General features: G+C 40.6%; 1 protein-coding gene across 3 annotated transcripts in view; it reads left to right on the forward strand.

Moving 5' to 3' along the window:
• The window catches only part of IL15RA (interleukin 15 receptor subunit alpha), a 46,024-nt gene that overhangs the window by 14,584 nt on the left and 7,984 nt on the right, over nt 1-23,456 (forward strand). For 2 of the 3 annotated variants that reach the window (XM_049882044.1, XM_049882043.1), the window contains exons 2-5: nt 12,860-13,057; nt 15,415-15,513; nt 21,038-21,235; nt 21,842-21,895. In XM_049882044.1, the coding sequence (XP_049738001.1) occupies nt 12,860-13,057; nt 15,415-15,513; nt 21,038-21,235; nt 21,842-21,895 (549 nt within the window). The remainder of the gene's footprint in view (nt 1-12,859; nt 13,058-15,414; nt 15,514-21,037; nt 21,236-21,841; nt 21,896-23,456) is intronic. The other variant, XM_049882045.1, reaches the window with a different exon arrangement.

Here is a 23,456-nt window from a genome sequence, read left to right on the forward strand (position 1 = left end):
AGAAATAAAACCCCAGGCCCAGGTGATTTCACTGGCTACTTCTTCCAAAAAGAGCCCAAGGGGTGAAAGCACCAACAAAGGAATGCAAATGTGAGTCATGGCTAAATCATCGATAACAACAAAGGAAGAGAGAAGATATGTAATAATATCAACCTGTCGACACAGAATTCTGTACTAAGCAAAGCTATTAAGAAGGATAATGAAATAAAGATATTTTCAAACAACAACAACAAAAAACTATAATGGTGTCATGGATTGAATTATGTCCCCCCCAAAAATGTGTGTATCAACTTGGTTAGGCCATGATTCCCAGTATTCTGTGGTTGTCCTTCATATAAAGTTATTAAATTAAGCATGCATGTTAAAATGGCTAGTATAACCACTAAATAAAGAGACATAAATCATACAGTTCCTAAATAAATGGAGGAAACTTGCAGGACATAATAGCAATTCTAAGCCTGTATAATGTAAAAGCATAGGCTCAAAATATATGAAACAAAAATTGACAAACTATAAGGAAAAATTGACAAATCTATAATCATAATGGGAATGCCTAACACCTCATTCGGTATTTGATGGAGCAAATAAGAAAAAGTCGGAGGATGAATGTTTTGAAAAAGGTTAACAAACTTGATCTAGTAGACATATATAGAATACTTTGTCTAACAGTTGAACACACGTTCTTTTCAAACAAATACAGAACATTTATGAGAATTGACTGTGTTCTGTAAAATCAGCATGTCAACGGACAGGTATTGTACAGACCACCTTCCCTGACCACAAGGGATTTAAGTCAGAAAACTAACTAGAACTAAAATAACCCCATAATGTGGGGCCCACAAAGCAAAATATTTACTATCTGGCCCTTTTCAAAAAAAGTAAATCAAAGGAGTTAGAAACTACTGATGATTAAAAAAAAAAAAGTCTTAATATTCTCTTGAGAATGGGGTTAAAATATTTTGAATTAAGAGACTGAGTAGATTCTACATTTAGCTGAAAAATGAAGATTAATTCAGTAAACAAAGACAGCCAAAGCAGCAGCAGTATGTCCTGATAGTATTTGGGCTGACTATAACTATATACTCAATATAATGTAATTAATCACAGCAAATATTTCACCTTTTACTGCCTTCAGTCTGCATAATTATGACAGAAGATGGGAAATTTAAAACGTAGCTTTTTTATTACTGAGTCTCTGCTTTTATTTATTTTTTTCCTTAGTGTATCATTTAGCTTTTGCCACATAACAAACCATTGCAAAGCTTGGTGGCTTAGCTTAAGCAATTTATTTAGCTCATGATTCTGTGAACTGGCTTAGCTGGGTGATTCTTCTAGTGGCTTCAGCTGGGCTGGCAAGGAGAGCAAGAAAGAGAGAAAAATTAATTTCCTTGGTTGACTTTGCAGCCTCTATCATTGTTCATGGCTGTTTCAGGTCTTTAGAAGGCCTGGCCCAGGTAGAATTTGGTTTATGAGGATGGGTTCTGTCTCATTTAAGACTTGATGCTCAGGCAGTTGGCAGATGAACCCTTGAATGTGACCCCCTAGAGCTTCTCTAGCTTTCCTGTTCGCTCTGGCTATTAGTCACACAAACTGCAGCTCAGCTCTAGCACCCTGGTTGTGAGTATCCCACCTTCAGTTTCAAAAGTGGCCAATCAATAATAACAATAGTTCTACATCTTTGTGTCACAGTTTGCAAAGTGCACTTCACAGTCAACCTCTCAGCAGCCCTGTGCAGTATCATGCTCACTTCGTACATAATGAAACTGAAATCCAGACAGCTTAAGAGACCTGCCTGCCAGTCACTCAGCTTCTAAGTCCAAGCTCGGTACTTTTTCTAGTGAATCACCCTATCTTCCATTCACTCATTCTTTTACTCATTTACTTAACAAATACAAGGGAATCATCCACTGGTTTGGAAATGGACTAGACAACATCTTGGGCTCCATATTCTTTGATTCTGAGTATTAATGGGACAAAACTAAGTGCATTGCATCTGTCTGGCCACCAGTCTCACTCTTGAACCTTTTTGTTAATTAGCCTATTTTTACTGCTCAATTGGATGGGGGGGAGGGCCAGGGTAGAGATTTGCCTCATTTGGCACTTTATTCTGATAGCATTACCAGGCTCACTTTTTCCCAACAGTAATGAGAAAAGATCAGGATAAATACTCTTGTAGGCACAAAGGTTCAGACTAAAAGGTTAAAAATGACTGGATTGGGTCCCTGTGTAGATTTTATAGTCTGTGGCCTGTTCCTCCCCCATCAAGCTTCTTCCTGTTTCAAGGCCTGGGCACCAACTATTCCCTCTGCCTGGAATGCTCTCTTCCTTCCTCTCTCTTCCTCATCTGGTTAACTCTTGGTCATCTTTGTTCTTTTTCAGTAGCATAGACCAACAATTGTAATTAAATACAACTCCCAGCAGAGCAGGGCTGTGTCCATCTTGTTCACCTGCTGTATCCTATACTGAGCACAGTAATAGAAAGCACTCAACCAACATGTGGAGAATGACCAACCAGCATCAGCCTTCAGGGAAACAGGGCTTAACAAAGTGTCTTTACGATCACAGAGAAAGTAACCGTGTGTGTGGTGTTAGGGGTGAGGTGGAGCCTTCTTAGAATTTCTCTCCCTTCTGAGGTTTCAGGATAACCTGTCAGGGCAATCAGTGCTCCTGGAGGCAGAGGGCTCAACTCTGTGATCTCACAAGATACCTTCTCATGAGATCTCTACTCATACATATTTATTATACATATGCATTTTTTCTGAACTGTATCAAAGAAAGACATTATGCCTCCAAGACAATGATGCTATCAACACCAAAGAGCAGACTTGGGGTAAGGAAGAAAATGGGCATGTGAGGAGAACCCAGTTAGATAAACTCTTACCAACTACAATTCAATATTTATCTAACAGTTCCCCTGGGGGCCTCTTATATCTCTTATTCTCTGGAGCCATTAATCTGTGGCTGAATGGAAGCTGTCCAGTTACAGATTATGTGATATGAGCAGAAATCCAAAGGCTCAAGGTCAATTCAGGCTCTCTCAGAAGGAAGGAATGTTTTATCATAGAATAGAGGTTACTATCTTTATGGAGCTATTCATTCTGGTTTACTGTCAAATATTTCTAGAGTTTATTTTTATGGCAATTTCCCTCACCATCCCCCCCCATCCCTAAGTATTTCCCCAGCTATGGTAACATACAGCAACACACCAAAGATGTAGATTTAAGATTTTGGTAACATGGAGGTAAATCAGTGATACTGCCAAACTAAACATACACACACATACAGGGAGAGAGAGAACAAACAGAAAAACTACAACGAGCAAGACGGTCATCAAAAGCAAAGAGAAAATTAATTTTTGGAGTAGAGATGGGGGAATTAATACAATTTAAAAAGGTGTAAATTCAGAAAAGCATATTGGGAGGAACCTACAAAAGACATCCTCATTGGTGGAAGCAATAACATGACCTGAAGAACATACAAATAAGCTGTTATTAAGAAGGTTAAGATGAATTTTAAATGATTGCTAAAAAGTAACTTACTGTGTTGCTGAGAGCCTCTTTTGCACCTGTACATACCATAGAGCAGTGGTCCTCAAAATGCTGTTCTTGGACTAGCAGCATTACCATCACCTGGTACCAAGTAATAATAGACTGATTCAAACATAGGAAGATAAGTGTAAATTTCAAGGTAACCACAAAGAAAGTTAATAAACCTACTCATTGGAATAAAGAAGAAAAGCATGAAGTCTCAATAAAAACAAAATCTACAAAAATAAATGAAGAAGAAACCCACAAACAAAAGGAACTCAGCACAGGAGAGTAAGAGGAACAAAGAAAATGTAAGCATCACAGAAAAAAAAAGTACTACAAAGTGACAGCAATAAACTCACACCTATCAGTAATTACACTGAATGTAAATGGCCTAAAGGCACCCACAAAGAGACAGAGAGTGGCAGAATGGATTTAAAAAAAAAAAAAAAAAAGGATCCATCAATATACTGTCTACAAGAGACAAATCTTAGAAACAAAGACAAAAATTTATTAAAAATCAAAGGATGGAAAAACATATCAAGCAAATAACTACCAAGAATAGAGCAGGAGTAGCAACACTAATCTCAGATAAAATAGACTTTAAAATAAAATCCACCATAAAGAGAAAGAAGGGCACTATATAATAATTAAAGGGATGATCCATCATGAAGACTTAACCATAGTAAACATCTTCGAACGATGGCAGTGCTCCAAAATACATAAAACACACTCTAACAGCAAGGAAAAGAGAAATTGACAGTTTCACAATAATAGTAGGAGACTTTTACACACAACTGTTGGTAAAGGACAGAACATCTAGAAAGAAACTCAGCAAAGATACATAAGAACTGAAGGGCACAATCAGCCAACTTGACCTCATAGGCATATATAGAACACTCCACCCAACAGCTGCAAAGTACACATTCTTTTCCAACGCACACGGAACATTCTCCAGAATAGACCGCATCTTAGGCCACAGAGCAACCCTCAACAAAATCCAAAACATTGAAATAATATGAAGTATCTTCTCTGAGCACAGTGCCATCAAAGTAGAAATTAACATGAAGAGCAAGAAAAAAAAAAAAATCAATTACATGGAAACAGAATAACACCCTGCTTAAAAACCACTGGGTAATAGAAGAAATCAGAGATGGAATCAAAAAATTCCTGGAATCAAACGAAAATGAAGATACATCATACCAAAACCTTTGAGATACAGCAAAGGCAGTCCTCAAAGGTCAATTTATAGCAATAGATGCATATATCAAAAAAGAAGAAAGGAACAAAAGCATTACATCACCTAAGAACTTCTGAGAAATTCAAATTCTCAGGCCCCACCAAAGATCTGCTAAATCAGGAGCTCTGAGAGTGGGCCCTAGCAAGCTGGTTTTTAACAAGCCCTCCAGATGATTCTGATGCTCTCTAACATTTGACAGCCACTGAGACAGAGGAGCCAAGATGAAGATAAAGGCAGTAAGGAGCAGAGCTGATGTAGCAGAGCAAGGCCTTCAACATGGCAGTGATGAACTTGCGCAGCAAACCAAACTGACAATCAAAATACCAAAAGTAGGAAGAATGGAACCAAAACCAATGGACTCTGGAAATGGAAGAAGGAACTGTAAAGATAGGGAACAAGAAAAGAAGAAAAGCTCGTACTATGAAAACCACAGTTAGGGAAATAATTAAAGAAAAGATTCTTGAACCAAAAGATAATTTCAGCCTCAGTTGTCAATGGCTCTGAGGAACCCTCAAAGGGTACCTAGCACCATTCATCAAGTGTTTTTGTTTGTTTGTTTTTTAATAATATTTTATTGTATTTTTGATGAAGGTTTACACAGCAGTTTAAGTTCCCATTCAATAATTTCTGCACAACTTGTTCAGTGACATCGGTTACATTCTTCACAGCGTGTGAGCATTCTCACTACTTCCTTACAGATTGTTCTGTTTCCATTAATCTAGTTTCTCTGCCCCCTCACATTCTCATCTTTGTTTTTAAGTAATTGTTGACCATTTGGTCTCATAGGTGATTTTTAAAAGGAGCACAGTACTTACAGGCGATATTCTTTTTTTTTTTTTTAGCCAATGTGTTATTTAGCTACAAGGTGACCTTAGGGGTTATTTTCAGCTCAAGGTTTGAAGAGTATCTCAGGGCAACAGTCTCAGGCAGTCTTCCAATCTCAATTAGTCCAGTAGGTCTGGGTTTTTGTTTTAAGGAATTTGAGATCCTATTCCACATTTTTCTCCCATTTTATCAAGGTCCATCTACTGTGGCCCTGATTAGGATGGTCAGTAACGGTAGCCAGGACCATCTAGTCCTTCTGGTCTCAGAGTAGATGAGGCCGTGGTTCATGTAGACTATTTGTTCTGTAGACTAGTTTCCTCTTTGAGTCTTATTTCCCTTCTTTCTGTTTTGCTCCAGATGAATAAGGACCAATAGTTATGTCTTAGATGACCACTCACAAGTTTTAAGATCCCAGATACTACTTACCCAATTAGGATGTAGAACACAACTTTATGAAATATTGTTATGAACTATATTTTGCCAATTGACTGAGATGTCCCAGGAGACTATGGTCCTAACCCTTCAAGCCCAGAAATTCAATACCAAGAGGTGTTTGGTTGTCTGAGACGTATCCATAACTGTGCCCCCTATGTGCTTTATTATGTATATGAATATATGTGCATACAGTCACATAGATGTCATTAGGTGGTTTTGTTTGGTTCCTTTGTTTTCTAAACTTTTGTATTCTGTTATATGTCAAAATTTCAAATTTACAGTAATGTTGCAAGAATAGCAGAAAGACTTTTTTTTTTTTTGCTGGAGACAATTCCGACTCATAGTGACTCTATAGGACAGAGTAGAACTGCTCTATAGGTTTTTTGGGTTTTTTTTTAATAATTTTTATTGTGCTTTAAGTGCAAGTTTACAAACAAGTCAGTCTCTCACACAAAAACCCATATACACCTTGCTACACACTCCCAATTACTCTCCCCTTAATGAGACAGCCCACTCTCTCCCTCTACTCTCTTTTCATGTCCATTTCGCCAGCTTCTAACCCCCTCCACCCTCTCATCTCCCCTCCAGGCAGGAGATGCCAACATAGTCTCAAGTGTCCACATGATCCAAGTAGCTCACTCCTCACCAGCATCCCTCTCCAACCCATTGTCCAGTCCAATCCATGTCTGAAGAGTGGGCTTCAGGAATGGTTCCTGTCCTGGGCCAACAGAAGGTCTGGAGGCCATGACCACTGGGGTCCCTCTAGTCTCAGTCAGACCATTAAGTCTTGTCTTACGAGAATTTGGGGTTTTCATCCCACTGCTCTCCTGCTCCCTCAGGGATTCTGTGTTGTGTTCCCTGTCAGGGCAGTCATCGGTTGTAGCCGGGCACCATCTAGTTCTTCTGGTCTCAGGATGATGTAGTCTCTGGTTCATGTGGCCCTTTCTGTCTCTCGGGCTCATAATCGCCTAGCACAAAGACTTTCTTAATATCCTTTACCCAGATTTCCATAGCTGTTTATATTTGGCTCCATTTGCTTTATCATCCCCCCATTCATACATATTTATCATACATATGTATTTTTTCTGAACTGTTTTAAAGTTGGAGACACTATGCCCTAAATATTTCAGTATATATTTCCTAAGAATAAAAAAAAAAAAAGAATAACATGCCTTAAACAAAAAAAAAAAAAAACTCGTTGCCGTCAAGTCAATTCCAACTCATAGCACCCTTATAGGACAGAATAAAACTGCCCCATAGAGTTTCCAAGGAACCACTGGTGAATTTGAACTGCTGATGTTTTTGGTTAGCAGCCAAGCTCATAGCCACTCCACCACCAGCACTCCAAAACAACATTCTCACATAATCACTGTAGAATTATCAAGACTGGAAATTCAATCTTGGTACAATATTATTATGTAATGCTCAGTCCATATTTGAATTTTGTCAATTGTCCCAATAATATATAAAAACTATTTCCCCCCAAATTCTGGTTCTAATTCAGGATAGCGTGTTGTATTTAGTTGTTGTGTGTCTTCAGCCTCCTTCAATCTGGAACAGTCCTTCAGCTTTTCTTTATCTTCAGTACAGACCAACTATGCCTGGTGATCTACTTCCAAAGAAGCAGCCACTGAAAACCCTATGGAGCACAGTTCTACTCTGAAACACACAGGGTCGCCATGAGTCAGAATCGATTTGATGGCAACTTTGGTTTTTTTTGTTTGTTTTGTTTTTTAAAAATCTCTTAAATGTCCCTCAATTTAGGTTCACCTGATCCTTCCTCATCATTACATTCAGGTTATACATTTTGGCAGGAGTACAATTGTGATGCTTCATCCGCAGTGAATCATATCAGGAGGTACATGATATCAGTTTCCCGATACAGATGATGTTAACTTTGATCACTTGATTAAGGCGATGTTTACCAGATTTCTCCAGTCTAAAGTTATCATTTTTCTTCTCGCAATTAGTAACTAATTTGTGTGAAGACACTTTGAAATTACATGTATGAGTCAGGATTCAATAAGAAGCAGAGCCACTAGCAGAACCACTTATAGATAAATGTAGATATAGATAAATATATATGTGTAAGTGCCTATATCTATCTATGGGATTTGTTGCAGGAAGTTTGGGGGCCATGACCACCGGGGTCCTTCTAGTCTCAGTCAGACCATTAATCCTGGTCTTTTTATGAGAATTTGGGGTCTGCATCCCACTGTTTTCCTGCTCCCTCAGGGGTTCTCTGTTGTGTTCCCTGTCAGGGCAGTCATTGGTTGCAGCCAGGCACCATCTAGTTCTTCTGGTCTCAAGATGATGTAGTCTCTGGTTCATGTAGCCCTTTCTGTCTCTTGGGCTCGTAATTACCTTGTGTCCTTTTCTTTTTAATGTAACATTTTATCTTGGCAATCTTTCCATTTCAGTGCATAAAAAAGTTTTTTCTCTGAGGTCTAATGTAAAAACCTGGGTAGTACTTTATTGTGAGGCTGTACTGTAATTTACTTAGTCTCCCACTGATGACATATAATGTTATTTAGAGATACTAGCTATTATAGACAATAACTTTGTATATACTCACTTCACAAATATGCCAGGATATAAAATAAATTCTGAGAAGCGAAATTGCTGGGTCAAAGCATATGTACCTAAGGGTTGGGACAATGTTTCACAGGTCTGCAGATAAGGTGAAACCTGTGAGAAACAGAACTCCACAGGACTGCTTTGTTTTTCTGGGTCTTAGAAGTTTTCTACCTTTGACAGGGTGCATGCAGTCTTACTACTTTTCTATCGCTCATTTTAGTGGAAAATATTTGAGTTTTCTTTCTTCCCTGACAGGTTTCCACCTTACATGGGTTCTGGCTTTTACAGGTTTGACTGTACTTTCTAGAAGTCCTGATAATGGAATATTTATTCAAAAAAGAAGTTGCCACTGATGGATAAATTAAGATATGGCATCTTTTCCTCAACTTCGTCCAGGCAATCTATGTTCCCATAATTACCACAGATCTTTAAGAGTTGGCAATAGCTTCAAAAACATATTCGCCCACAGGTTTTACTGTATGGCTATAATTCTAGAAGTAGAATTGTGAAGTAAAAAAATATGTGTATTTGCAATCTCTAGAGCGATTGGAAATATGCCCTCACTAGGGGTTTTACGAGCCATATGAAAGTGCCTATTTCAGCAACACAATGCATTATGCAACTTCTGACTCTTTACCAATTCAGTAGCTGAAAAGTAGCATCTCATGGAGTCTTATTTTACATTTCTTTCACTATGAACGAGGTTGAGCATCTTTTTCTATATTCAAGAGCCATTTGTATTTCCTTTTCTGTGAATTGCCTGTTCATATCTTTTTCCCTGTTTTTCTAGGGGGTGGGTGAACTTCTTATTGGTTTGTCAGGAGCGTTTATCATGTGAGAGAAATTAGCCCTTTGTGATATGAGTCTCATTTATTTTTTTCATTTTTTTTACTTGCCTTTCGACTTACATTGGGTTTTGCCATGCAGAAAGGGTTTTGTTTTTATATGGACGTTATTACCTTTGTCAACCTCAGTTACCCTGCTTACTCACCCACCAGCTTCTGTGCTGATTCATTAGGCAACTGATCTAACAAGTTCAGTGGTTTGTCTGAAGTCCACATACAGCAGGTTTGGCAAACATTTTCTGTAAAGAGCCAGATAATATTTTACACATTGAGGGCCATATGGTCTCTGTCACAGCTACTCAACATTGCCATTGTGGTGTGCAAGCAGCTATGTCGTTGTTGCTAGTTGCCATTGAGTCGGTTCTCACTCGTGGCAACCTCCTACATGCAGAATAGAACTGCTCCATAGGGTTTTCTGTGACCTTTCAGAAGCAAATTGCCAGGCCTGTCTTCCAAGGCACCTGTGGGTGGATTCCAACCACCAACCTTTCAGCTAGTAGTTGAGTGCTTAACTGTTTGTGACACCCAGGGACTCCTAAAAGCAGCTATAGACAATACATAAATGAATGAGCGTGGCTGTGTTCCAATAAAGTTTTATTTACAAAAAAAAGCAAGGAGCCAGATTTAGCTCCTGGGGCATAGTTTGCTGACCCCTGACATAGAAAATTGGCAATTAGGGGCCTTCCTACCCCAGTCTCTGACTCTTACTGCCACCGTAATCAGCCTCTCCCTCAGTCTGCTCCTCTAAAAAAAAGATTACTTCACTCAGTTATCCTGAGTCCCAAGCTTCTCACTTAAGATATGCAAGCTGCTTGGCGCAGATATACTTAGAACTTCCCTATATTTTAAACCAAAAGGCAGCCTACCCAGGCAGCTGTAGGCAGCCTATAGATTTTTATCTTTTACAGCTGACTTAATAATCTTAGTTCCTGCCCTTACCATCATCTCAGCCAATGAACCACGCAGCATATATACACACTGAAGTAACAGAGGGAAATACTTTCTTGACATGTCCTTGCAAGCAATAGGGCAATGGGACATGCTACATAGGAATTTCCCTCCATAGGAATTTCCCTCCACACAACCCACTCTCAGCCCGCTCCACTGCCCAAGGCAACAAGACTTGGCCTCAGAAACCAGTTCTTACTCATCTCTTCTACACACAAGAAAACCAAAGAATAATGTATTAAATTAACAGGAAGAATGGTATAAAATCATAGAGTTATTTCAAGTGGCTGAAGAAAAATCTTGCTGTTTAACTTCAGTTGCAATAGAAGCTTTGTGGCACTGGACTTCATCTTAAACAAGGATCGGCCAACAGCATTGGTTTGGAGGAAGTGGTTCAGGTGGTAGAACAATGCAATGGCTGGCTCCTCACTTTTTAAGAACTAAGAACCTTCTTTGGATTACTTTATAGAACTCCGGTCTACAAAATTGGTGCCCAAGAGGATATTATTTTAACTGTTAACAAGACCTTACGAGTAGATACTTTCCTGGGATTTGTTACATTAGGTCCGTGATAAATAATACCAATTTCATTTTTGCCTAGTGGAAAAAAGGTCAGTGTTTCTTTTTTGCACCTTTTTTGTTATATAGTATAGAAGAAAATCATGAAGTACTCCTACAACTCATTAAAGCCAGAATGTCTTTTACATTTATATTAAATGATTTATATAAACCAAACTGTTGCCGTCGAGTTGATTCCAACTCATAGTGACCCTACAGGACAAGAGTAGAACTGTCCCATAGGGTTTCCAAGGTGGATTTGAGCTGCTGACCTTTTGGTTAGCAGCCGAACTCTAGACCACTGTGACACCAGGGCTCCAAATGATACAGAAAATGAGTTTTTCTAAGGATGCAAAAATATCCATAGGCTATAAATAAGTAATAAGAACAAAAAGGCCGTAACAAAATATGGCATCTCCAAAATTGAAATGGTCAACATTTCTGTCCCTCCTTTTCTCCTTAGGCCAATACCCTTAGATATTAACCCCCTCAGTTCCACAGGACACAGCTAGAGCTAGAGCACCATTACCAGGATTTTTAGCTGAAGTTTTAGGGCTTAGGCCCAATTCCAGCTATCATAAAAGTAGCACCATCTGGGGCAACTCACCTGGCTCCTGGTTTCTTCTGAAAAAGTGAGAATCTAAAGTCAGATCAGCTAGCTACACATGTAGGAATGAAATAATTTGTTTATTCTAGAAGGTCAGACTTAAGCCTGTGGTTATTGAGGAAGAGAGTTCATCCATTCGTTCTTTCAACAAGTATTTCTTAAGCACTTACTATTTGCTAGGTACTGTTTTTTTTTTTAGACTCCGAGTCCCTGGGTGGCACAAACGGTTAAGTGTTTGGCTACTAACTGAAAGGCTGGTGGTTCAAATCCACCCAGAGACACCTTAGAAGAAAGGCCTGGCAATCTACTTCTGAAAGATCACCGCCATTGAAAACCCTATGGAGCACAGTTCTACTCTGACACATATGGGGTCACCATTAGTCAGAATCAACTCCAGGGTAACTGTTTGGTTTTGGTACTAGGCTCTGGGGATACAATGTTGAGCAAAACAGACATGGTTCCTACCCTCATATAGCTCAGAGTCCAGATGGTGAGAAATACATTAATTGTATGTTCTCGAAATCTGAAGTACAAACTGAAAAAAAAAAAACCATGAAGGACACAGAACTATGGGATCTGGTTTACTGTGGAGATGAGGGAAGGCTTTCCTGAGAAGTGACACTGAAGTAAGCTAGGAAGGATGGTAGGAAAGAGCCACCTGGAGTGAGGTGGCAGGTTTTGAGGGAAGAGGAGGGTAAGTGGCATAGGGGAACCAAAGGCCCGTATGGGAGGGGAAGGGTAGCTAGAGAGGCAGGTAAGGCCAGATCTAGCAGAGCCTTGAAGATTTCTTAAGGAATTTGGTTTTTATTCTAAGAGCAGTGGGAAGCCAAAGAGAGTGAAGAAGTTATCAAATATGCATTTCTAAAGATGTTGTGAGCAGCCTTGTGGAAAGTGGATTGAAGGAAGGCAGGTAAAACATTCAGGGAGACCAGTTCAGGCAAGAAAGCTCTGAGTCTTGGTCTAGGGTAGGGCTTGGTCAAGGGTAGGGCAGAGGAGACAGAGAAGGATAGGTTTGAGAACTATCAAGGGGTTGCAGACTGATGAGAAATGGAATGTGGGAAAAGGGTTTTCATGGATGACTCCCAGGCCTCTAGTTATGCTGGATAGCCAGCATGATAAGGCTCCTAGGTCATGGATGCCCTTACTGAAGATCTTCCATGTGCTTGGAATCTATTTGTGCCCTAATGAGCCCCTGGGATAAGTTTCCTCCTGGGTATAAAACAAGTATTCCCTGGAGAAAGCTTCTGAACAGGCTTGAAATCTTTTGATCTCTCCGCTTTTATCTACACATTTGCAGGTGGCATCACATGCCCTACACCCGTGTCTGTTGAACATGCAGACATACGGGTCAAGAGCTACAATCTGAGTTCCAGGGAGCGGTATGCTTGTAACTCTGGCTTCAAGCGTAAAGCTGGGACGTCCAGCCTGACTGAATGTGTGCTTAACAAGATCACAAACACTGCCTACTGGACAACTCCCAATCTCAAATGCATCAGTAAGTAGCCAATTCTGCACCCCACCCCACCCCCACCCTGGCCAAGACAGTCCAGAGAGTAGTGCTGCAGTGTGGACACTTGAATGAACTCATCTCAGGGGCTAAAGAGAGGTCTGTACTGAGATCTGAGGTAACATAAACCAGTGGGACTCTGAACAACACTTTCTGGGTCTGAAAAATACATCAAATTTGGGGTCACACAATTCTGGGTTCAAATTCTAGCTTTGCCACGAACCATCTGTGAGACCTTGGGCAAAGCCCTTCATCTTTGAACTTTTGGTTCCTCATCTAGAAAATGGACCTGATGTCAACCCTGTAGGTTGTAGGAGGATTAAGTGAAACCTGGTCAGTTGTAACTATTACTGTCAGTGCTTTGTTTCAAGATTATGGTAGCAAGAATTTGGCTACAGACAAGAGTGTGTGCTCAGGAGCATGCTTATTTCCCAGAAAGCTTTTCAGATTTCTCACTGGGAAACAGACTGCAGGGAAGTTATTGCTCTTCTTCATTGGTACCCAACCCGGGAGACTGGCGTAGACCCATGGAGCAGATCCCCTTAGCTTAGTCACCTATGAACGGTGAGTGTCCAGGCAGCACTCAAGAGCAAGTATGGGGGAAGGTCATGAAAACTGACTTTTTTTTAACCACTTACAACTGGATAACCATCCCAGAAGAAGCCAAACAATCTTGGGGTGGAAGCCACTTAGCGCTATTTCTAGGAATACTAAGCCCCGCTTCTGTTCTCCCTCTTCCTTACTCTTGAAAAATAAAGATCCACGCATGGTCTTAGAAGACAATTTTGACTTAACAAACATTTATTGAGTACTTAGTGTATGTCCAGCAGCAAGCTAGATATTTCCTCATATAACATTCATGAATATTCTCAACTCCTCTCTGAGGGGATGGGGGACAAAATGTTGTCCTACAGCAAACGCACTCTGCTGTAGGGCTCATTGAAGAGTCAGACATTTGTAGCTAAACTTGTAGTGCTTAGATTACCCTTATGTCCCCCTCCTCCTCCAGGTGAAGACAGTCATACAAACCTCAGAGAAAAGACAAGGAGAAAGCCCTCCCACTTGTTGCAGAGGAATCACACAGTCATGGAATAGAGCTCCCCATGGCATCAAGGTGTAATGAAGTGTTATGCTGAGCAAGGACGGGCACGAGCAGTAACACAGTAGAGAGAGCAGAGTGGAGTTTTTACTCTGCCCAGTCCTGGAGCTCACTGGAACCTGTAATACAGGGCAAAAATATGGGCTTTTCGCTATAGGGAAAGTTAATATTTCCTCAAAGCTCCAAGGCCTTTGGGTGAATGAAATCTGGGATGGAGAACAGTTGTAGGCTTTGAACAGGGATGAGGGAAGGAAGGAAAGGAGAAAAGAAAAAGGTGAGAATTTTAGAATCCAAAGCCTGGAGAAATCTTTAGGTATCATTTGGCCCAAAGATTCCCAACATTTTTACCATCAATACCTCCCTTTATTATGTTTTTTTCCAACGTCTTGTGCTTTGAATGATTTTTTTTTTCCTGCTAACAAACTGCATCTATTGAGTAATACTTTATTTTCCCATGGAAAAACCAGTATTATAAAACTGAGCTGATGTCATTCTGTCTTAGTTAAGTGGATGGCTTCAACAAAGATAAATTTATTCTCTCACAGTTTAGGAGGCTAGAAGTCTGAATTCAGGGTGCCAGCTCCAAGGGAAGGCTTTCTCTCTCTGTTGGCTCTGGAGGAAGGTTCTTGTCATCAATTTTCCACTGGTCTGGGAGAGTCTCAGCACAGGGACTCCAGGTCAAAGGACGCACACACTTCTGGCTCTCCTTGCTTGGTGGTAATGAGGTCCTCATGTCTTTCTGCTCGCTTATTTCTTTTATATCTCAAAAAAGATTGACTCAAGACACAACCTAATCTTGTAGATTGAGTTCTGCCTCATTATCATAACTGCCTCTAATCCTGCCTCATTAACATCATAGAAGTACGAAAATCACATCAGATGACAAAATGACAATCACACAATACTGGGAATCATGGCCTAGCCAAGTTGACACATATTTTTGTGGGACACAATTCAATCCATAACACATTCCAGCCAAAAATAAAAGAAATTTGATATCTAACTTGTGCAATCCTTTTAAAATGCTAGAAAAATAGTGTGCAGTCTGTTTTTGCCTTTGTGTGGAAATCGCAGATTGGGAAACATTGATTCTTGCTTATTTCCTGTGCTTCTCACCTATCCCAGAAAATCAGATATCTATATTTTAAATCCATTGATTCGTTCATTCATTTACCCATCCAGTTCTGAAACCATCCCACGTTCCACCCTCAGGATCGTAAATGCCATGTGGTTATCTTCTCTCTAGGAGACCCCTCCCTGACTCATCAAATGCCTGTGTCACCCTCCACAGTAGCACCAGCAAGGGTGACCCCGCAGCTGGAAAGCTTCGCCCCTTCTAAAAAAGGTAGGAATATTGGAAACTTTTTGAGGAGTCCTATTTTTTTATCCCTACTACCACCCAGGTTCCCACAAATGTCTCAAATTCATAAACCTCTGCTGGCATTCTACTGCAAACAAAATAGAGCAAAATAATAGAACAAATCTTTTATCAAAGTCAAGAACAAGAGTTTACATTGGCTTAATTTTCTTTTATACATCAAGGTTGCTTGCTATCCAGGTTTCATACGTACATAACTAATAATAGTTTGAAATCTATTACTATGTCAGATCTGATTTAGTTGTAGACATTTATCCTGTCAAGAACTGTGAAAGGTCTGACATTGCACCTTTCTTGCATGTTAGCCTGCCAGTTTCATGAAGGCCAGCAGAAGACATGACACTCCCAGATCAGAGACAAAGGACTTTATTATGCAGCACAGCAAACAGCAGGGACATCTGCATATTTGCTTCAATTTCCCTTGTCCCCAAGTCCCACCAGGGCAATGTGGATGGTCCCAAATGGGTGCCTGCACATTCAGTGGGCTGCATTATAGGAGAGGAGCCCTGAGCTTAGGGAGCCTGAATCTTTTATAATTGACAGTAAACCAATGTCTGCCCTTTGCTCCAAAAACAAGCACAATCTCTTTCTTTCAAGGCATTTGCTATATATATCCTTGAAAACACAGTCCAGGGAAAAGGCAGTCAGTGCCTCTGCTCACAACACATCTAGAAATATGAAAGACCTATGGAGAACTGTTTCCCAGTAATGCTAAGCATCAGCAAATAAACTATGATTGCTCTATTATAGAAGCATTGCATGAAACCACCAGTGTTCTGTATTTCAACGGAGTCTTCAGTAATCATCTATCCCAATTCCCTCAGCGCTATCCCAGTGTTAATTCCAAATCTTGGATGCTAAATATCTTGGGGTGATCTGCCTTGTATCCTATGATAATCTTACTTTACATTTAAATTTTGATTTTTTAGTAGCACGTTATCCACTTTGTGGCTTATTCTGGCCCCTGTCCCCACTCTTCCCTCCAGGTATAGTCGTCTCTGTTTGCACTCACTGCACTGCCCATTCCCACCTTCCCTAGAGCAGTGGTTCTCCACCTTGGATGCACACTGAGATCACCTTGGAACCCCATTGGTCTGGGGAGCAATCTTGGAATCATGGCTTTTAAAAGGTCCCTCAGGTGATTGTTACCTAGCCAACATTGAGAACCACTGCTTGAGAGAGGGCAGAGATGCTAAAAAGAGGTTTTCTTCTACTTGGTTGGCTACAAACAGGAGGAGGAAGAGGTTGTTGAGGTACTAGCTAGATATGAGTTTGAGGCAATTCCAAAATTCCTTTGATCTGCGTCCTACCTGGTTCAGCCAATTGATGAGATTGATCAGATAGCCTCTCGCAGCCCTGCCTTCATGTCCCACATACTTGGTCACACATGTCCCTTATTGAGACCAAACTGCAGCCGAAAACTCAGATGTGAGAGTGTCATCTTTGACACAGGGTGACCTGACCACTGCACTGGGATGTGAATACACTGGGTGAACTCTGTCTGCAGAGTGCCCTGGAGTGCTGGAAGCTTGGCTAGGAAACAGTACATGGAGGTGGTGACAAAGAAGTCAAGGCTATGAGAACTTCTCACAGCGTCTAGGGCCAGGAGAGCATAGGAAGTGGCCCAAAACAGTGTAGCCAGAGAGGTGAAGATGCACTGCATCCTAACAGCCCTTTGCTCATGTCTTCTGCTCCAGGATGCATTTTATGAGTACTGGATTTACCACAATAGAAGACCCATTTTTCATGGAAAAAAAGAATAACGAAAAGTTATGCCATGCCTTACAGTTTAGGGGCAGCCAATCTGACAGTTTCCCCACGTGTCTGTCAGTTCATCATACTGTGGGGGCTTGCGTGTTGCTGTGATGCTGGAAGGTATGCCACTGGCATTCAGATACCAGCAGGGTCACCCATGGAGGACAGGTTTCAGCTGAGCTTCCAGACTAACACAGACTAAGAAGAAGGACCTGGCAGTCTACTTCTGAAAAGCATGAGCCAATAAAAACCATATGAATGGCAGTGGAACGTTGTCTGATATAGCGCTGGAAGATGAGCCCCCCAGGTTGGAAGGCACTCAAAAGATGATGGGGGAAGAGCTGCCTCCTCAAAGTAGAGTCGACCTTAATGACGTGGATGGAGTAAAGCTTTCGGGACCTTCATTCACTGATGTGGCACGACTCAAAATGAGAAGAAACAGCTGCAAACATTCATTAATAATCAGAACCTGGAATGTACGAAGTATGAATCTGGGAAAATTGGAAATCATCAAAAATGAAATGGAATGAATAAACATTGATATCCTAGGCATTAGTGAGCTGAAATGGACTGGTATTGGCCATTTTGAATCAGACAATCATATAGTCTACTATGCTGGGAATGACAACTTGAAGAGGAATGGTTTTGCATTCATCATCAAAAAGAACGTTTCAAGATCTATCCCGAAGGACAACGCTGTCAGTGATAGGATAATATCCATACGCCTACAAGGAAGACCAGTTAATACTACTATTACTCAAATTTACACACCAACCACTAGGGCCAAAGATGAAGAAACAGAAGATTTTTATCAGCTGCTGCAGTCTGAAATTAATTGAACAGGCAATCAAGATGCATTGATAATTACTGGCAATTGGAATGCGAAAGCTGGAAACAAAGAAGAAGGATCAGTAGTTGGAAAATATGGCCTTGGTGACAGAAACAATGCTGGAGACCGAATGATAGAACTTTGCAAGACCAATGACTTCTTCATTGCAAATACCTTCTTTCACCAACATGAACGGTGACTCTACACATGGACGTCACAAGATGGAACACACAGAAATCAAATTGACTACATCTGTGGAAAGAGACGATGGAAAAGCTCAATATCATCAGTCAGAACGAGGCCAGGGACCGACTGTGGAACAGACCATTAATTGCTCATATGCAAGTTCAAGATGAAACTGAAGAAAAATCAGAGCAAGTCCACGAGAGCCAAAATATGACCTTGAGCGTATCCCACCTGAATTTAGAGACCATCTGAAGAATAGATTTGACCCACTGAACATTAGTGACCGAAGACCAGATGAGTTGTGGAATGACATCAAGGACATCATCCATGCAAAAAGCAAGAGGTCATTGAAAAGACAAGAAAGAGAAGACCAAGATGGATGTCAGAGGAGACGCTGAAACTTACTCTCGAACGTCGAGGAGCTAAAGCAAAAGGAAGAATTGATGAAGTAAAAGAACTGAACAGAAGATTTCAAAGGGCAGCTCGAGAAGACAAAGTAAAGTATTACAATGACATGTGCAAAGAGCTGGAGATGGAAAACCAAAAGGGATAAACATGCTCTGCGTTTCTCAAGCTGAAAGAACTGAAGAAAAAATTCAAGCTTCAAGTTGCAATACTGAAGGATTCTATGGGGAAAATATTAAATGACACAGGAAGCATCAAAAGAAGATGGAAGGAATACACAGAGTCATTATACCAAAAAGAATTAGTCGATGTTCAACCATTTCAAGAGGTGGCATATGATCAGGAACCGATGGTACTGAAGGAAAAAGTCCAAGCTGCTCCGAAGGCATTGGCGAAAAACAAGGCTCCAGGAATTGATGGAATATCAATTAAGATGTTTCAACAAACAGATGCAACGGTGGAGGTGCTTTCTCGTCTATGGCAAGAAATATGGAAGACAGCTTCCTGGCCAACTGACTGGAAGAGATCCATATTTATGCCTATTCCCAAGAAAGGCGATCCAACCAAATGTGGAAATTATAGAACAATATCATTAATATCACACACAAGCAAAATTTTGCTGAAGATCATTCAAAAACGGCTGCAGCAGTATATCAACAGGGAACTGCCAGAAATTCAGGCCGAATTCACAAGAGGACTTGGAACCAGGGATATCATTGCTGATGTCAGATGGATCCTGGCTGAAAGCAGAGAATACCAGAAGGGTGTTTACTTGTGTTTTATTGACTACACAAAGGCATTCGACTGTGTGGGGTCATAACAAATTATGGATAACACTGCAAAGAATGGGAATTCCAGAACACTTAATTGTGCTCATGAGGAACCTTTACATAGATCAAGAGGCAGTTGTTCGGACAGAACAAGGGGATACTGATTGGTTTAAAGTCAGGAAAGGTGTGCGTCAGGGTTGTATCCTTTCACCATATCTACTCAATCTGTATGCTGAGCAAATAATACAAAAAGCTGGACTATATGAAGAAGAACGGGGCATCAAGATTGAAGGAAGACTCATTAACAACCTGCGTTATGCAGATGACACAACCTTGCTTGCTGAAAGTGAAGAGGACTTGAAGCACTTACTAATGAAGATTAAAGTCCATAGCCTTCAGTATGGATTGCACCTCAACATAAAGGAAACAAAAATCCTCACAAATGGACCAATGAGCAACATCATGATTAATAGAGAAAAGATCGAAGTTGTCAAGGATTTCGTTTTACTTGGATCCACAATCAACAGCCATGGAAGCAGCAGTCAAGAAATCAAAAGACGCATTGCATTGGGTAGATCTGCTGCAAAGGACCTTTTTAAAGTGTTGAAAAGCAAAGATGTCACCTTGAAGACTAAGGTGCACCTGACCCGAGCCATGGTATTTTCAATCGCATCATATGCATGTGAAAGCTGGACAGTGAATGAAGACCGAAGAAGAATTAATGCCTTTGAATTGTGGTGTTGGGGAAGAATATTGAATATACCATGGACTGCCAAAAGAACGAACAAATCTGTCTTGGAAGAAGTACAACGAGAATGCTCCTTAGAAGCAAAGATGGCAAGACTGCATCTTACATACTTTGGACATGTTGTCAGGAGGGATCAGTCCCTGCAGAAGGACATCATGCTTGGCAGAGTACAGGGTCAGCAGAAAAGAGGAAGACTCTCAGTGAGGTAGATGGACACAGTGGCTGCAACAATAAGCTCAAGCATAATGAAGATTGTAAGGATGGCTGAGGACCGGGAAGTGTTTCGTTCTGTTATGCATAGGGTCGCTATGAGTAGGTACCGACTCGACAGCACCTAACAACAACAACAATCGGACAGTTAGGGACAAGGAAGTTGTGTACCTAAACATAAGACAGGGCTCCCTGCCTGAAAGATCAGGATACTTTCCTCAAATACAGCCTCTAAAGTTCCAGACAGGCTTCCCCTTATTTCCAAGTTTTGGTACAAAGACATAAAAAAAATAAAATCAGCGTCCCAAGTGTTATTGGCAAATAGAATTAAACTTGTTTTTGAGAATTCTTGGGATCTTTTCCTTAGATGTGGTATGATAACTGCAAATTCTCTGGAATTCACAAAAGTCCCATGAGCATTTCAGATGGCTGAATATGTTACCCATGTAAGGGATTTTCCCAAAGAACTGGTTGTTGGGGGTGGTCTGGCCCAGGGCTGGACTCACTAGAGTAGGTCCTTAAGTACACCCTCTTCTGGAGACTCTATTTGAAATATTTATGTTCCCCATGTCTTGGAATTTCCTACAGAGCCAGAAGCTTCTACCCCCAAGTCAGACACCACAGTGACCACAGAGAGAGCTATCGTACCGGGCTCCAGGCGGATGCTGTCAGAACCACCTTCTGCAGGAACCACAGGGATAGTCAGGAATGGGTCCTCTCCAGCCCCATCTCAGACAGCATCAAAGAATTTGGAACAAACTCCCTCTACTTTCCACATGACACCAGGTCAGCATCAGCTTTGCATACTAGGAGAGAGGCCAATTCCCCATGTGCTGCCTCTGAGATTTGGGTTGAGATCTAGGGCAAGACAACTGTATAGATTATGTCATTCAACCCAAAGTCATGGCTGACTGAGCTACCCCTTTTGCCTTCTGCTCTCTGCCACGGCTTCTTTGCTCTGGTCTACATTTTCTGCGCTCTACCACGCCTTAGTCTTGCTGAAACAGCTGGAAAATAAGTCCATCTCCCAGGCGTGACAAGGCTAACCTTACTAACCCGTATGGGCAGAGTCTTTTTCAGGAATCTGAACAATGTCTGCATCCTCAAAATAGAGATGGAGGAAGCTTTTCACAGTCTGGAGGCATGATCTAGGGATGGAGGAGCTCTCTGTAACCTGAATCTTTTATAAGGGTTTTTCTGATTCTTAAATTCAGCTCAGTATCTAAATGAGTTACTCCGCTTTTTCTTTGGTGAAGCGAGTTTGGTTATGTCAGCCGTGAATCTCCCAAGGTTTTAAGGTGAAAGCCAAGTTGCCCAGAATTCTCCTGCTTACTGGAAAATTAGTGCCTTTGGGACTATGGCCATAATCTAGCTGTAATCTCTTTTCTGCAGATGCCTCTTCAGACAATTCCACAGCTGTCACTGGTAATTCCTCAGCTGTCACTGGTAAGTGTTTTCATTTGTCTGCCCGCGTTTATGATCAGGGTGGCTGTAGTCCTTCTAGTTTGCAGACCAGTCCTAGCTGATGACTGCTGTCCTAGCATGATCGTTAATAGAATTCTTTTTCACTCTTAAAAGCATCTCAGTTTAGGTAATACATTATATAATCACCCTATTTATGGAATTCTTTAATTGACATGGAGTCCTGGTAGCACAATGGTTAAGAGCTCAGCTGCCAACTAAAAGGTCGGCAGTTCAAATCCATTAGCCATTCCTCGGAAACCCTATGGGGCAGTTCTACTCTGTGCTATAGGGTTGCTATAAGTTGGAATTGACTCAATGGCACGGGGTTTGGTTTTGGTTTTTTGATTCATTTGACATGATTGCTTAACATGGGTAGTTTCTAACCATCAGGCTGCTGATGTTGAAACCAGAGAACTGATACCTCACAAAAAAGGCCTCGTTGTTCAGCTGTTTACAGTTCTACTAAGCAGTGCTAGACTTCTGTCTAGGACTTATTGGAAACCATGATTGAATGCTGCCATAATTATAATTACACTGTTCTTCTGCCATAAGCTGAACTAATCTTTCAAAGGGTGTTACCACCATGTACTTTACAGTGAGGCTGTTCAAGTTTCTCAGTATCAAAGGCTTGTTTTTATAGAAAACAACACACAACACTAAGGCTGAAGGGAAAGAAAGAATGTCAAAGTGAATATAAGGGGGAAGATGGAAAAGTGTTTGCAAAAATGAAAGAAAAAGATGAAGGGAGGAGAGGAGAGAGCTGAGAGAGAAGAGAAAAGAGGATAGGAGAAAGATCAGGAAAGAAGAGGCAGGGAGAGAAATGCATGTAGTGAGAAAGAATCTAATACTTCTGTCTGACAAGCTTTATAAGGAACAAAAAGCAAAACAAAACAACTTAAAAAAAATTTTTTTTTAACTTACTTGGGCTATAATTTGATACAGAGAAAAAAATCTCTATTTTCTATTCATAAATTTTTCTGCAAATTTTTTTGTGGCTACATTTTATCTGTATCAAGTGTCATCTGGAAAAACAGCAAGTGACTTTGGTCATTTTAGCAGTTAGTTGGTTAGACTCGTTTAAAAAATGATTAAGACATATGCAAAGTCAAGACATTTTAGAAAGGCTCTTTTGGGATTATTTTCATGAAAAACTGGCATTTAATGACAATAACATTGAAACAAAAATATGTTCATGACTTAAGAGGAGAATGATAAATAAAATAGCCAACCTATTTTTTCCTTATGTCATGTACTACATTAATCTTTTTACATAGTTTTATTTTTTAATTTGGCAACATTTGCACGTGGTTTAAAAATCAAAAGTTACGAAAGGATAGACAGCAAAAAGCAAATCCCACCTCTGACTGAAAATTCCCTTGCAGATTTCTGTAGTCTCAGTGAGCTGATTGTATCCTTCCAGAGATAGTTAACGTGCAAAGAAGCAAATAGAAGTGACTGCTAGTCAGTTTGGTGAGTCCCTGGGTAGTACAAATGGTTAACAAACTTGGCTGCTAACTGAAGGCTGGAGGTTTGAGTGCACACA

This window comes from Elephas maximus, chromosome 4 (genome assembly GCF_024166365.1).
Source record: "Elephas maximus indicus isolate mEleMax1 chromosome 4, mEleMax1 primary haplotype, whole genome shotgun sequence".
Taxonomy (NCBI): Eukaryota; Metazoa; Chordata; class Mammalia; order Proboscidea; family Elephantidae; genus Elephas; species Elephas maximus.